This window comes from Mus musculus, chromosome 19 (genome assembly GCF_000001635.26).
Source record: "Mus musculus strain C57BL/6J chromosome 19, GRCm38.p6 C57BL/6J".
NCBI classification, from domain to species: Eukaryota; Metazoa; Chordata; class Mammalia; order Rodentia; family Muridae; genus Mus; species Mus musculus.
Window position 1 is genome coordinate 12,494,588 of NC_000085.6, and position 16,901 is coordinate 12,511,488.

The 16,901-nt window shown below is 44.7% G+C and overlaps 1 protein-coding gene across 2 annotated transcripts in view; it reads right to left on the minus strand.

The window, feature by feature from the left end:
- Positions 1-7,592, minus strand: part of Dtx4 (deltex 4, E3 ubiquitin ligase) — a 35,851-nt gene extending 28,259 nt beyond the window's left edge. The window contains exon 1 of one of the 2 annotated variants that reach the window (XM_006526816.3): positions 7,517-7,592. Coding sequence is in view for 1 of the 2 variants with exons in the window: in NM_172442.3 (NP_766030.3) it covers positions 6,420-6,630 (211 nt within the window). In the remaining variant the exon portion in view is untranslated. Of the gene's footprint in view, positions 1-6,419; positions 7,410-7,516 lie in introns of those variants that run through there. The other variant, NM_172442.3, reaches the window with a different exon arrangement.
- Positions 7,593-16,901: the final 9,309 nt, after the last annotated feature.

Here is a 16,901-nt window from a genome sequence, read left to right on the forward strand (position 1 = left end):
CCTGCCCTTATTGACCGTTCATTACACTTAGACAGCTGCTCACAGGTACCAGCTCTGTACAACTTCCATGGCAATCTTACAGAGCATCTTTTACAGATAAGAAAATTAAGTTCAAGAGAGTTTAATGACACTTTTTAACATTCCCTCTAGAGAACACGGGCAATGCACTTGACTAGTCCTTACAAATTGCACTTTTGATGTTTGATTGGGTTTTAGACAATACAGTTATCAATCCTGGAAAAGTCTGAACGTTGTCTCTAACTCCGTAAACGAATTGCTGGCTCCACACGCAAGCTCCTAGTTTAGCTCCTTCTATCCTCTGCATTTCCCACTACTTCTGACAAATGGAGACTTCCTAATTCTCAGGCACTCCATTGCAGCTCCCCAACTCTTCACCACAACCTCCCGCTTACAACCCACCCCCACCCCCACCCCCACCCCCCACCTCCGTCACACTCATGTCCTAAAACTTCCCTCTCTTTTACTTCTTGTGCCTCTGTTCATCCATTCTTGAAATGTTCTACTCTGAGCCCCACCCCTCAGGAAGCTGGAGATGCAGAACTTGACTGTTTTCAGATGGCTAAGCTTTCTCTTCTTGTAGGTGCTGAGTGGGGGCAGGGATAGAGCTGTGTAGCTCTTTGTAGTCCACTCCCCAGTGCTATGTCTGGCAGTTATAAAAGCACCATAAACTGGGCCATGATTGACTGAACACTCTGGCTACTGTCATATTTACTCATTGATCGCCTATTGTTCAGCATCCCATTAGTTGCTATGGAGAATGCAAAACTCAAGCATTCCTCAGTTAGGAGACAAAGGTGTGAGTGGCTGTTGATGATACAAAAGGAGCCAAGGGATGTCAAGGAGATGCAAGGTGGCAGAGAAATGACTAGACCCCTTCTCTGTTTAAATCTTCCTACACTATTTTCTTAGGCTAGCACAACAATCCCCTTCCGCACCACAGCTCCTTCTTCTCACATGGTCTACACATATTTCTTGTATGCTGGCCTCTAGTCTTTCCCCCGGTTGCTATTCTTCTCTGCCCCTGGGACTCTTCTTGATGCTAGGTCCTCCTTCAGAAGCACTCAGCAAGCACTTTCTTTACTCTTTCTGGTTAAATAAAGCTCATTTCACCAAAGGGAAATGTCTGCGACCAAGTCAAATTCCTACTTTGTAACAGCACTGACTTCGATGTGAAGTTTACTCATTTATCTATGTGGCTAGTTAGATAAAGCCCTGCTTCCCTCCCTAGAGCCTCAATCTGGTGACAGTAGGCACCAAACTGTTTATCCTAGTTCTGCCCCAAAGGATTGACTGGTCCTGAGGGCTCAATAAATAGTGATCAATAGCTGAAGTAACGGTGGTTTGCAGAACTTACAAAGAAATAGATGACAAATGTCGTAAGTCTTGAGTAGTCAAGTGTTAAGAAAGGGTATCCCTTCAAGGGGAACCCATGTGAAGAGGAGGGGCACAGACAACCTCAGTGCTACTGGAAACACCTAAGGCATAGAGGGGCAAGTTTGAGCCAGGGCATGGAAAGTCTAGAACCTCAAGCTGTGATGGACTTTGTTATCAGTTAGTGAAGAGCTAGTGAAGTGTTTTAACTGTAAGTGACAAGGCCAGATCTGCTCTCCTGATCAGTACAGAGTGAGTAGATGCCTGCTGGAGAAAGCAAAAAGAGAGCTGGAGAGATTCTACAGAAAGGACTGGGAAGGACCTGAGCTTGGACAGCTGGGTACTCTGCAAACAAGATTTCAAGGCTACTTGTTCATAATCCCCAGGGAACCAGCAATGACCTCAAGACTCAACAGCCTTGGCCTGGGAATCCAATTGTGTTCATGCACATTAAAATTCCAACTGATGGCTACACATCTCACATCCCAGGACACATTAGCCACCCAGGCTCTGGGTAAGAGAAAGAATCCTGAGGCTGACCGTGAGAAAACAGCAAAATGGTAGCAAACAGAGGAATGTGAACATGAGATCATTTTTGGAGACAAAGTTGATGAATTGAGTTCAGTCCTACAGGGTAGTCATCAAAAATACACAACGTCAAAACCCTGAATCTGAGATTTGAGAGAAGATGAGATCTCACTTTTTGGACCCGTGGTTCTCAGCCTTCCTAATGCTGTGACCCTTTAATACAGTTATGAATGTTGTGGAGACCCCACGCATAAAATTATTTTTGTTACTATTTTATAACTGTAACTTTGCTGTTATGAATTGTAATGTAAATATCTGACACACAGGGTATGTGATATGTGACCCCTGTGGGGAGCGTGACCCACAGGTTGAGAACCATTGCTCTAGAGACTGCTCTATTTGAAATGTCCTCTTCCTGGGATATTCAGGACCATGAATTAGATGGTCTAAAGAAGGAAGTTCCATCTTGTACTATTGTGTGATGACCAAGGAAGAAGGTCTCTAATATGGTAGAAATATAGAATATTCACAAACTAAGAGGAAGGGAGAGAAGGAAAAGTTGCTTTCCCCCAGGTACCCAGACATAAGCATCCAAAAACATCCAGGAGGTTTTGTATCTTGGGAAAGAGAAGACAGTGCTCCAGGCACGGGCTGAGGTCACTAAGACATGTAAACCACACCTGTGTTTTTATAAAATCCACTATCCAGGCCCTAAGCTTCTCTTACTAGCACCACCTCAGCTCACCCTCAGTGTAGAATGTTCCATATGGGCAACACATTGGGTATTCTATTACTGCTATGTTCCACATGCCTGCAACTGCACAAGGAGTCAGTGGACAGTGTTCACAAAGGCATAGAGGGGACAAGGGATGTGTCATTAGACTCTTAGCTCTGCCATTGACTAAGTAACTTGAACTCATGAGCAATTTAAGCTCTTTCAACTTGTCCCTTTTTCTTTAAAATGGGAATAACAGTCTTCATATAATCCTTCAACAAGACACCTCTGCAACTTGCTTAACATATCATAGACACATCTCCTCTCTACTGCAGCATCCACATGGTCATCCAAATGTCTACCTCCTCCATTCCTGTGCCCACATTAAGTAGGAAGCAATAAAAGAGATTTTGTCAAATCTTGTAATACCACTCACTCCTTTCTCATTGCATTAATGATAAAAGAGATAGGCTAGTACTAAACACTTAGAGCTGGAAAGACTTACTCTTGCATCAACCTATTTTATTCTCATTAGCATCATTGTTGGTGTGGCGGTCCTGCCCATGCACCTGTAGATGCCTATGCTGGAAGAAAAAGGTCTTTGAAGGCTTCTCTTCAATCTACAAAGGAAAAGACCTGAACAGTTAGGGAAAGGCCTCACTACAAAAGAAAAGAGACAGTAGAGAACTTTGGATGGAGAAGACTCTACCAAGGCTTATAGAAATGGCCAAGACTGGTTCCTACCCGCCTCTCTTCTTACCTTCTAAATATTCTCCAGCCCAGATGCCTAGTGAAAACTAGCCTAGAATGTAAATCAGCTCCAGTCTGGGGAAGGAGAACCCAGGGCAAACAGAAGCAGGCACATGGGTGTCTGCAACCTCCCAACCATCTCCCTGGAGACAGTCTGGATGCAGCCAAGAGCTCTAAGGAATGGAGAGACCTAAGACTTACTAGGTATCCAAGCATACAGTTCTGAAAAGAGAAAGCTCTCACGTCAAATGCCTATAAAAACAAGACAACCAAAGAGAGAGAGAGAGAGAGAGAGAGTGATTGCTGCTAGGCAAGGAACTTTGAGCTTGTCTGTCTTTATAGAGATTTTTCTGGTTCCCAGCTTTAAAGTATCGCTTGGGGACAATGGGTAATTTAATTAAATATTGCCAAGGCTTGGCTGAGGTTGCCTGGGAGTTGGTGGCTTAAAGTTCCTTCCATGTCATAATTTTATCAATGATCTATGTTCAGAGGAACTGAGTTCTTGTGTCATCGAAAAGGGGAGCACGAGGCGGTCAGAGCTGACATGAAAGAATTCTAATGTTCATTTATAAGCTCTCTGGCAGGCACAGCCTTTCTAGGAATTTAGCCCCATGCCTTCAGCACCCTAGCCTAGCACTCAACATAGGGGAAGTAGATACCTAGGAAAGTGATCTTGATGTAGGAAAGAGGGGGTGAAACCAAAGAAGTATGAATGTGAAACACACAAATGCAATCTTTAAAAAGAATTAAGGCCAGAGGAGGTGGTGAACATCTGTAATCCTAGCACTGGGGGTGAGGGGCTGAGACAGGTAGCTGGCCAGTTTGGGGGCAACCAGAATAAATACTTAGACCATATTTTTTTAGAAGGGGTGTAGATGCAGAAGAAACAGCTCAGTGGCAGAGTAGTTGCCTAGGATCACGGCTATTCTCAGATGCAGACATAAAACAGAAGCAGATCCAACACCACGTGACCTGCTATAACTACTAGGCAATAGGTACCTGACCTTCAACAAGTGCTACTAGCAGCCAGACCCTGGGACAGAGAGTCTGTCACTCATTCTATGTTCTCCAGAACTTCACTTCTGTCAAGAGCAACTTCTACATCATGGATGCTCTTAGGTCTATCTATGGTCATCTGAGAGAACCCCATTAAGTCACAGGTTAAGCCTCCAACTTCCTAACAATGGGGCAGAGGATGGGAGCCAGTCCATTACTAGCCTAGCTCTCCATATGCTGCACAGATTTAGTCTGAAATAGAAGAGCTAAATTGCTGTTTTATTTTGAGCAGGCCTGGAACTCTGTCAGGTGGTCTGTTGATCCCACCTCCAGGGCTCAGCTGCTCCCCCCGCACCCCCCCCCACACCCACCCCACACTCTCTACCATGCATCACTTCCAGATCCTCCACCAAATACACAATGGGCATCTCCTTCTTCCTCTGAGGTTACATTTAATCCTTTCTCCCCATCTCCCAACATTTCTACTTATTTTCTCTTCTTCTCTGTCTCTCAGCTCCTCTTCCCTGCTTTTTCTATCAAAGTTCCAGCCAACCAGATGTTAAACTTCTGGAACTTTTTTCCCCCCTCCAGAAAGGTTTCCTCTATTGGCCATGGTCATACAATTCTTGGCAAAGAGGTTGCTCAGAGTTACGACTACAGATCACAAGAGTGAGGGACTGCACCTCTTTCCCATGACAATCCCAATTAGCACACAGGATGTGAAGGCTTTCCTAGGAAGCTACGGGGGACCTGTCCAGCAGCTGTTCCCTGAGTCACAGGGCCCTCCTCCTCCTCCTCTTCTCCTCTTCTCCCCCCCCCCCTCCCCCCCACACCTGCTCCAGGCTCTGCAGTTACACCCTTGGGACAGGCTAGCCAGAATTCCAGAAATGACCCCACCCACCCCCCAATTGAAGAGATTACTGTATGGAGACGGAAACTTGTCCCAAGTCATCAGTTAAGCCGGGACAAACTAGACCCAAAGAAGAGAGCAGCACCCTTGCTTTTCTTCTCTCTCCAGTATCTCCCAACCCTCACTCTAACGTAACCTATAGAGCTCCCTTCCTTGCTAGGATCTGGAAGAGCTACACGGCTGCGAGATTTGCGGCAGACCTAGTGGCAACTTAATTTTTATGGAGTTTAGTGCCTTGGGAGGTCAGAGTGGTGGCTCCTGTTTGCTATTTTAAGCAAAAAACCTAAGGACAGTTTCTTCTTAGCCTTTCTTCTTCTCTTGCTGCCTCCCTCCGTCCCTCCTCCTCCTCCTCCTCCTCCTTCTCTATGGACAAAGGGAGCAGCTTCCCTGCCAGGCATTCCAGAGCCCAATCCTCCCGCCTCCTCTCTCCATCTGCTCTGGCCTGTTGCTTCAGTGCTTGGAGTGTACAAGCAGAGGCATCTGCGGATGCCACCACATCCAGGATGCTCCAGTCCTGGAACCCATGCTCCACTCTCTCCCAGTATTGTCCCAGCCCTTTCATACAATAGACAGTAATTGGAGACTGGGGATCCCTTTGCCTCCCCAAGTCTCTTACCCAGGAGCTGACAGTGGGAAGGCTGGGTCCCTAGAAGAGGGCCATATAGACATTAAAGTTGAAAGGGGGTGGGGGGTGGGGGCAAGTGTATGTTAGGCCCAAAGGTGCCTGAGGCAAAGCAGGGTGAACTGAGGTGTGAGCAAGTGTGAGCAGGTGTGAGCCAAGAGGTTCAAGTAATGTCTTGCTGAAGAGTCAGCATTTCTTGGGGGGTGGGAGGCGGTTTGCAAAACCCTAGAGTTCTTGCACAAACGGCTACTAGGGGCTGATGGGGGCATAAAGGGGTTCTCCTGCAGCTAGGCTGAGGCTGGGTTGTATAATCAAGACTCTTTAAACTACTTGCAAGGACATTTACTTGGAGGTGGTCTTGGAATCCTGTGAGGACCTAGGGAAGAGAAGCACCTGCCCTCAACACCTATAGCTGATACCAGTGAGCAAAGCTGGCCACTGGGTGGATCACAGCGGACCCACGAGGCGGGAGCTCCTGGGACAGACAAGAGATGTGAATGGCTCACCCGTGTCTTGGCGGAACTGGTTCATGGACTGCAGGTCGATGATGTAGGGCGCGAGCCGGCTGTCCACCTGGCCCAACACCACGCTGCCCCCGGCGCGGGGACCAGCGCGCACCACCGCCTCGATGTGGTGACTCACGGCTGGGCTGTAGGGACGCCAGCGGCCGTGTTCGTTCAGCCATTCCCACACCACCACTGCCGAGGCCAGGAGCATGGCGAGCCCGGGGTTGCGGCGCGGTGCTGCCCACCTCCCGGGCCCGGCCTTCTGCGCTTCCTCCGGCGCCGCCGCCTCCGGGTCTCAACCGCGCCCCCCGGTCTGCGCCCCACCGCTGCGGGAAGCCTCAGCTGCGGCCCATGGGGGAGTCCGCAGCCGCGTAGGCACTGGGACACGGACCCCGGAGCTGCCCGTCTCCGACTGCGCTCCGCCGGGCTCCGCCGCCTCTGCCGCTGCTCCGAGGGGTCCAGCGGCTTCATGCAAAGGCCCGGCCCTGCGCACTCGCCGCCCCGCCTTGCAAAGCCACCCGGGGGCGCGCGGCCCGAGCGCGACGCTGCACCCGCCTCGCACCAGTTGCGCCTCGGGCTCCGCGGGCGCCCGCGTGGATCGCGCCGCACGGTCACGCCCTCCGCCCTCTCTCCGCTTCGAGTAAGCCGACCGCGGTGGCACAGCTCCCCCTCCCTGCGGCTCGGCTCAGTGGCCTCCAGGAGGAGTCGCCCCTCCCGGGCAGAGCGCCAAGGCGAGCTCGCGCCCGCGGAGGCTTCCCTGGTCCCCCAGTCTCGAGAGCACGCGCGCCATCCCGGTCCCAGCTGCCACTGCCAGGACCCAACTTTGCAGCCTGTTCAAATATGGAACTGTCTGTCTGTCTGTTTTCAGCTCAGCACCGGCCGTGTCCGCGGCGTGAGCTCAGAGGCTCGCATCTCCCTACAGCTCGTGCATGCATACGCATTCTCTCTCTCTCTCTCTCTCTCTCTCTCTCTCTCTCTCTCTCTCTCTCTGTCACACACACATACATCCACACCCACACACGCACGCAACACCCCCCACCCACACACACACACACACAGGAATTGCCCCACGCTCTCCTTGTTCTGTCCGTTATTACCTCATCCTCGTCTGCACCGTTCCCTAGCTGTCCATCAAAGATGCAAAAGCCACGCCCCATGGCCACTAGCACCAGCGATCTAGAGCTTCCATGCCCCCTGCTGGTCCAAATCCTCAAGTGCAGGTCAAAGGCCACACACTTGTGACCATCGAGAGCCAGTGCCAAGGGTTCCCTGCGTTTACATAGAGAGAAAAGAAGTTCTTGCTGTCCAATTTTTCTGTTAGAAGACACAAGGTAGACTAATTCATCCTGCAGTGTCTATGTAAATAAAACCATGAGACAGCAGAACAAACGCAAGCTAGACTCGCTCATTTTGATCATCAATGGCTAAAGAGGAAAGTAATATAAAGTGGGTTCTGACTAAGGGGATTGAAGCCTGTATTGCACATTATTGCTTGGCATGGTACATCACACGGGCAACTTCCACACTTGAGAAGCAAGAAGATGGAGAATTTCATGCCACATATCCAGACCAGGTCTCCAAACGAATTAAGTTAGACATTTTAAAGAGAATTATGTATTAACCTTGTCAGAAAACACACACTTTGTTTCTCCGTGGGTGGAACTGCACAATGAATCCGTTCTGACAAAGTGAAGCTGGAATTTGGAGCAATCTTATATTGGTAATGAGATTGTTAATCTTTTTTGGAATGGCTTTTCCATAGTTTCATGTGCTCCTTTTATATTTGAGGAGACAAACAGAAAACCGCTCCTAAGCAGATAAACTAGAAATTTCCAGATAGAGGAAACTTAAACTGGGGAAAGGTGTGGGTGGGTATTAAGAAATATTTAACTGTCTGCTTGCAGGACAAACAGGAAGTAGAAAGAACTAACGTTTACTTTCTGACCATTCTCTTTTGCACTCCGTCTTCTTGTGTCTACCACGATAACACGGCAGGGTAGTATAGTAGAAGTGAAATGAATGACAACACAGGAAAACATTTGCGCCTGGGTAACTTGTTAGAGAGAGTGAATATATAGTAATTAGTTGTGAGTCTGAACAGGTGAGAGGGTGCGCCAGAGAACCTGACAGCTTCTGGAACAGGCAGAAGCACAGAGGCGCTGAGGCAGCACCCTGTGTGGGCCGGGGACAGCTGGCCACCTTCCGGACCGGAGGACAGGTGCCCACCCGGCAGGGGAGGCGGCCTAAGCCACAGCAGCAGCGGTCGCCATCTTGGTCCTGGGACTCCAAGGAACTTAGGAATTTAGTCTGCTTAGGTGAGAGTCTGTACCACCTGGGAACTGCCAAAGCAACACAGTGTCTGAGAAAGGTCCTGTTTTGGGCCTTCTTCTTCGGCCAGGAGGAGGTCCAAATACAAGATATCTGCGCACCTTCCCTGTAAGAGAGCTTGCCAGCAGAGAGTGCTCTGAGCACTGAAACTCAGAGGAGAGAATCTGTCTCCCAGGTCTGCTGATAGACGGTAACAGAATCACCAGAAGAACAATCTCTAAACAGAGTCAACTATAACTACTAACTCCAGAGATTACCAGATGGCGAAAGGTAAACGGAGGAATCTTACTAACAGGAACCAAGACCACTCACCATCACCAGAACCCAGCACACCCACTTCGCCCAGTCCAGGGAACCCCAACACACCTGAGAACCTAGACCTAGATTTAAAAGCATATCTCATGATGATGGTAGAGGACATCAAGAAGGACTTTAATAAATCACTTAAAGAAATACAGGAGAACACTGCTAAAGAGTTACAAGTCCTTAAAGAAAAACAGGAAAACACAATCAAACAGGTAGAAGTCCTTACAGAAAAAGAGGAAAAAACATACAAACAGGTGATGGAAATGAACAAAACCATACTAGACCTAAAAAGGGAAGTAGACACAATAAAGAAAACTCAAAGCGAGGCAACACTAGAGATAGAAACCCTAGGAAAGAAATCTGGAACCATAGATTTGAGCATCAGCAACAGAATACAAGAGATGGAAGAGAGAATCTCAGGTGCAGAAGATTCCATAGAGAACATCGGCACAACAATCAAAGAAAATGGAAAATGCAAAAAGATCCTAACTCAAAATATCCAGGAAATCCAGGACACAATAAGAAGACCAAACGTACGGATAATAGGAGTGGATGAGAATGAAGATTTTCAACTCAAAGGTCCAGCAAACATCTTCAACAAAATTATTGAAGAAAACTTCCCAAATCTAAAGAATGAGATGCATATGAACATACAAGAAGCCTACAGAACTCCAAATAGACTGGACCAGAAAAGAAATTCCTCCCAACACATAATAATCAGAACATCAAATGCACTAAATAAAGATAGAATACTAAAAGCAGTAAGGGAAAAAGGTCAAGTAACATATAAAGGCAAGCCTATCAGAATTACACCAGATTTTTCACCAGAGACTATGAAAGCCAGAAGAGCCTGGACAGATGTTATACAGACACTAAGAGAACACAAACTGCAGCCCAGGCTACTATACCCAGCCAAACTCTCAATTATCATAGAGGGAGAAACCAAAGTATTCCACGACAAAACCAAATTCACGCATTATCTCTCCACGAATCCAGCCCTTCAAAGGATAATAACAGAAAAAAACCAATACAAGAACGGGAACAACGCCCTAGAAAAAACAAGAAGGTAATCCCTCAACAAACCTAAAAGAAGACAGCCACAAGAACAGAATGCCACCTTTAACAACTAAAATAACAGGAAGCAACAATTACTTTTCCTTAATATCTCTTAACATCAATGGTCTCAACTCGCCAATAAAAAGACATAGACTAACAAACTGGCTACACAAACAAGACCCAACATTTTGCTGCTTACAGGAAACTCATCTCAGAGAAAAAGATAGACACTACCTCAGAATGAAAGGCTGGAAAACAATTTTCCAAGCAAATGGTATGAAGAAACAAGCAGGAGTAGCCATCCTAATATCTGATAAGATTGACTTCCAACCCAAAGTCATCAAAAAAGACAAGGAGGGACACTTCATTCTCATCAAAGGTAAAATCCTCCAAGAGGAACTCTCAATTCTGAATATCTATGCTCCAAATACAAGAGCAGCCACATTCACTAAAGAAACTTTAGTAAAGCTCAAAGCACACATTGCGCCTCACACAATAATAGTGGGAGACTTCAACACACCACTTTCACCAATGGACAGATCATGGAAACAGAAACTAAACAGGGACACACTGAAACTAACAGAAGTGATGAAACAAATGGATCTGACAGATATCTACAGAACATTTTACCCTAAAACAAAAGGATATACCTTCTTCTCAGCACCTCATGGTACCTTCTCCAAAATTGACCACATAATAGGTCACAAATCAGGCCTCAACAGATTCAAAAATATTGAAATTGTCCCATGTATCCTATCAGATCACCATGCACTAAGGCTGATCTTCAATAACAAAATAAATAACAGAAAGCCAACATTCACATGGAAACTGAACAACACTCTTCTCAATGATACCTTGGTCAAGGAAGGAATAAAGAAAGAAATTAAAGACTTTTTAGAGTTTAATGAAAATGAAGCCACAACGTACCCAAACCTTTGGGACACAATGAAAGCATTTCTAAGAGGGAAACTCATAGCTATGAGTGCCTTCAAGAAAAAACGGGAGAGAGCACATACTAGCAGCTTGACAACACATCTAAAAGCTCTAGAAAAAAAGGAAGCAAATTCACCCAAGAGGAGTAGACTGCAGGAAATAATCAAACTCAGGGGTGAAATCAACCAAGTGGAAACAAGAAGAACTATTCAAAGAATTAACCAAACGAGGAGTTGGTTCTTTGAGAAAATCAACAAGATAGATAAACCCTTAGCTAGACTCACTAAAGGGCACAGGGACAAAATCCTAATTAACAAAATCAGAAATGAAAAGGGAGACATAACAACAGATCCTGAAGAAATCCAAAACACCATCAGATCCTTCTACAAAAGGCTATACTCAACAAAACTGGAAAACCTGGACGAAATGGACAAATTTCTGGACAGATACCAGGTACCAAAGTTGAATCAGGATCAAGTTGACCTTCTAAACAGTCCCATATCCCCTAAAGAAATAGAAGCAGTTATTAATAGTCTCCCAGCCAAAAAAAGCCCAGGACCAGACGGGTTTAGTGCAGAGTTCTATCAGACCTTCAAAGAAGATCTAACTCCAGTTCTGCACAAACTTTTTCACAAGATAGAAGTAGAAGGTATTCTACCCAACTCATTTTATGAAGCCACTATTACTCTGATACCTAAACCACAGAAAGATCCAACAAAGATAGAGAACTTCAGACCAATTTCTCTTATGAACATCGATGCAAAAATCCTTAATAAAATTCTCGCTAACCGAATCCAAGAACACATTAAAGCAATCATCCATCCTGACCAAGTAGGTTTTATTCCAGGGATGCAGGGATGGTTTAATATACGAAAATCCATCAATGTAATCCATTATATAAACAAACTCAAAGACAAAAACCACATGATCATCTCGTTAGATGCAGAAAAAGCATTTGACAAGATCCAACACCCATTCATGATAAAAGTTCTGGAAAGATCAGGAATTCAAGGCCAATACCTAAACATGATAAAAGCAATCTACAGCAAACCAGTAGCCAACATCAAAGTAAATGGAGAGAAGCTGGAAGCAATCCCACTAAAATCAGGGACTAGACAAGGCTGCCCACTTTCTCCCTACCTTTTCAACATAGTACTTGAAGTATTAGCCAGAGCAATTCGACAACAAAAGGAGATCAAGGGGATACAAATTGGAAAAGAGGAAGTCAAAATATCACTTTTTGCAGATGATATGATAGTATATATAAGTGACCCTAAAAATTCCAACAGAGAACTCCTAAACCTGATAAACAGCTTCGGTGAAGTAGCTGGATATAAAATTAACTCAAACAAGTCAATGGCCTTTCTCTACACAAAGAATAAACAGGCTGAGAAAGAAATTAGGGAAACAACACCCTTCTCAATAGCCACAAATAATATAAAATATCTCGGCGTGACTCTAACGAAGGAAGTGAAAGATCTGTATGATAAAAACTTCAAGTCCCTGAAGAAAGAAATTAAAGAAGATCTCAGAAGATGGAAAGATCTCCCATGCTCATGGATTGGCAGGACCAACATTGTAAAAATGGCTATCTTGCCAAAAGCAATCTACAGATTCAATGCAATCCCCATTAAAATTCCAACTCAATTCTTCAACGAATTAGAAGGAGCAATTTGCAAATTCATCTGGAATAACAAAAAACCGAGGATAGCAAAAACTCTTCTCAAGGATAAAAGAACCTCTGGTGGAATCACCATGCCTGACCTAAAGCTTTACTACAGAGCAATTGTGATAAAAACTGCATGGTACTGGTATAGAGACAGACAAGTGGACCAATGGAATAGAATTGAAGACCCAGAAATGAACCCACACACCTATGGTCACTTGATCTTCGACAAGGGAGCCAAAACCATCCAGTGGAAGAAAGACAGCATTTTCAACAATTGGTGCTGGCACAACTGGTTGTTATCATGTAGAAGAATGCGAATCGATCCATACTTATCTCCTTGTACTAAGGTCAAATCTAAGTGGATCAAGGAACTTCACATAAAACCAGAGACACTGAAACTTATAGAGGAGAAAGTGGGGAAAAGCCTTGAAGATATGGGCACAGGGGAAAAATTCCTGAACAGAACAGCAATGGCTTGTGCTGTAAGATCGAGAATTGACAAATGGGACCTAATGAAACTCCAAAGTTTCTGCAAGGCAAAAGACACTGTCTATAAGACAAAAAGACCACCAACAGACTGGGAAAGGATCTTTACCTATCCTAAATCAGATAGGGGACTAATATCCAACATATATAAAGAACTCAAGAAGGTGGACCTCAGAAAATCAAATAACCCCCTTAAAAAATGGGGCTCAGAACTGAACAAAGAATTCTCACCTGAGGAATACCGAATGGCAGAGAAGCACCTGAAAAAATGTTCAACATCCTTAATCATCAGGGAAATGCAAATCAAAACAACCCTGAGATTCCACCTCACACCAGTGAGAATGGCTAAGATCAAAAATTCAGGTGACAGCAGATGCTGGCGAGGATGTGGAGAAAGAGGAACACTCCTCCATTGTTGGTGGGATTGCAGGCTTGTACAACCACTCTGGAAATCAGTCTGGCGGTTCCTCAGAAAATTGGACATAGTACTACCGGAGGATCCAGCAATACCTCTCCTGGGCATATATCCAGAAGAAGCCCCAACTGGTAAGAAGGACACATGCTCCACTATGTTCATAGCAGCCTTATTTATAATAGCCAGAAACTGGAAAGAACCCAGATGCCCCTCAACAGAGGAATGGATACAGAAAATGTGGTACATCTACACAATGGAGTACTACTCAGCTATTAAAAAGAATGAATTTATGAAATTCCTAGCCAAATGGATGGACCTGGAGAGCATCATCCTGAGTGAGGTAACACAATCACAAAGGAACTCACACAATATGTACTCACTGATAAGTGGATACTAGCCCAAAACCTAGGATACCCACGATATAAGATACAATTTCCTAAACACATGAAACTCAAGAAAAATGAAGACTGAAGTGTGGACACTATGCCCCTCCTTAGAAGTGGGAACAAAACACCCATGGAAGGAGTTACAGAAACAAAGTTTGGAGCTGAGATGAAAGGATGGACCATGTAGAGACTGCCATATCCAGGGATCCACCCCATAATCAGCATCCAAACGCTGACACCATTGCATATACTAGCAAGATTTTATCGAAAGGACCCAGATGTAGCTGTCTCTTGTGAGACTATGCCGGGGCCTAGCAAACACAGAAGTGGATGCTCACAGTCAGCTAATGGATGGATCACAGGGCTCCCAATGGAGGAGCTAGAGAAAGTACCCAAGGAGCTAAAGGGATCTTCAACCCTATAGGTGGAACAACATTATGAACTAACCAGTACCCCTGAGCTCTTGACTCTAGCTGCATATGTATCAAAAGATGGCCTAGTCGGCCATCACTGGAAAGAGAGGCCCATTGGACACGCAGACTTTGTGTGCCCCGGTACAGGGGAACGCCAGGGCCAAAGGGGGGGAGTGGGTGGGTAGGGGAGTGGGGGTGGGTGGGTAAGGGGGACTTTTGGTATAGCATTGGAAATGTAAATGAGCTAAATACCTAATAAAAAATGGAAAAAAAAATTAGTTCTAATTGGGTAGGTTTCATGAACTTTCTAAAAAAAAAAAAAAAAATAGTAATTAGTTGTAAGATTTAATACTGATTGTTAACTTGACAGGATTTAAAATCACCCAATAGACTGACTTGCCAGCGTGCCTGTAAGGAGTTATCTAGAATCAGTTAACTAAGGTAGGAATACCCACCCTAACCTTGGGCAGCACCATTCCATGACTTCAGTTCCCCACCAAGTAAAGGGAGCGTGAGAGTGGCCTTCCAGTGCCTGTCACTCTTTCTCATTACTTGTCACACTTTGACCAGCTCCACCATTACTTCCCTGATGAACTGTGTTCTTGAACTAAGAGTCAAACAGTAGCTTCTTTTAGATAGTTTGACACAGGAACCAGACAAGCAACTAATACATAAACTATGGTTACAAAAGTATCTAGGTCACCAGGTGTGGTGGCACATGCTTTTAATCCCAGCACTCCGGAAGCAGAGGCAAGAAGCCACACTAACTTATAGCTCATAAAAACCGATTTGCAAATAATAGTTTCTAATTCTAAGTCAATAATAATTATAAATGTATCGACATCTTAAACTATTTCAAATATACCCCAACCTCAGCTAATCTGGGTTACAAACCCCCTAAAATTCAAATAACATCTCATTTGAATGTCCAGACTATATCACCAAAATAGTGTCTTTTGCCGACACGTGACATAAAACTCCTTAAACAAATGACTCAACATGTTATTTGGATTTACGGTGGTTATAGTGAAACCTCCCTGAGATTTAATGGAATAAAGCCAGGCTTGAAGAATTTGGTGATGCTTTAAAAAATGTTATCATTGCTCCCACAAGTTTTAATTATTTAAAGTGTTTTAACTTTTTCCAGGGAGTATTCATAGCAAAACATCACTTTTTCCAGTTATTCATCACTATGTAATAAACCACTCTGAAATTAGTGGCTAAAAACAGCAGCAACCATTTTCTTTGCACCAAACCTGAAGTCAGACGAAGGTTTCTGAACACACTCCGTCTGGCTCACACAGCATTAGCTGCAGGCAGCTGGAAATAAGATTACTGGGATAGACTTGCTTACTTTGCTTGCTCTGCTGTCAGCTGATAACTTGGGCAGAGTTTTTTGACCAAGGACCTAAGCAACAGTCATGGCACCCTTGCTGCAAAGAAGCTGGCTTCTAGCTAAGTGAGACCCCAGACAAAAAAACTAATAGAAGCTGAATTACTATTTATTTAAAATTTGTTTAAAAATCATGGTAAATCACCCTTGGTTGAAAAGGCTGAGATTTGTGTATCTCCTTTCCCCTCACTATCCGATTATAATCATCCAATGTTTGCGAAACTACAATATACACTATTACTGATACTGACACAATTAAAATCTGGAAGGTACTATCATGATTCTTTACTGATCTATCCTTGTACTATATTTTGTTTTGCATGCAATTGTGCATCTATAGCAAAGATGCCTCATGCTGACCTTCCTCCTGTTCACTCATCTAACCACACCCACTTCTTCCCTACTGTCATCCTGTCTGTGACTGTCACCTACACATTCTCCATGTTCATTTTGTAGTTTTAAAAAACATTTCATTTTAATAATTTTAATTGTGTGTGTGTGTGTGTGTGTGTGTGTGTGTGTGTGTGTGTGTGTATGTGCATGCAGATGCCTGAGAAGTCTTGAGGCATCTGGTCCCCAGAAGTTGGAGTTATAGACAGTAGTGAACCACCTGTTACAGGTGCTGGGAAACTGAAGTCAGGTTATCAGAAGGACCAGCAAGTATTCTTAGCCATCTCTCCTGACTCTGATTTTGTGTTCTGATTTGTTTTAAAAGAATGTTATATAAATGGAAGCATGAGTGCCTAGTCTTCAATGAGTTGGATTTTTTTATTAGGCACAATTTACAATTTTTTGAGCCTTTTGAGTTCTGTGGACTGTATCTTTGGTATTCTGTACCTTTTTTTGGCTAATAGCCACTTATTAGTGAGTACATACCATGTATGTCCTACATTGAGGAGAGGGAACGTGTAGAGCCCACCTCCAGCAGAAAGACAGGGCATCAAGTGAGGGAGGGGCTGCAATCCCACAGTCAAAACTCTGACCCATAATTGTTCCTGTCTGAAAGAACTTCAGGGATGAAAATGGAGAGGTGCCTGAGGAAAAGTAGGTCCAGTGAAAGGCCCAAAGCAAGATCCAGCTCAAGGGGAGGTCCCAAG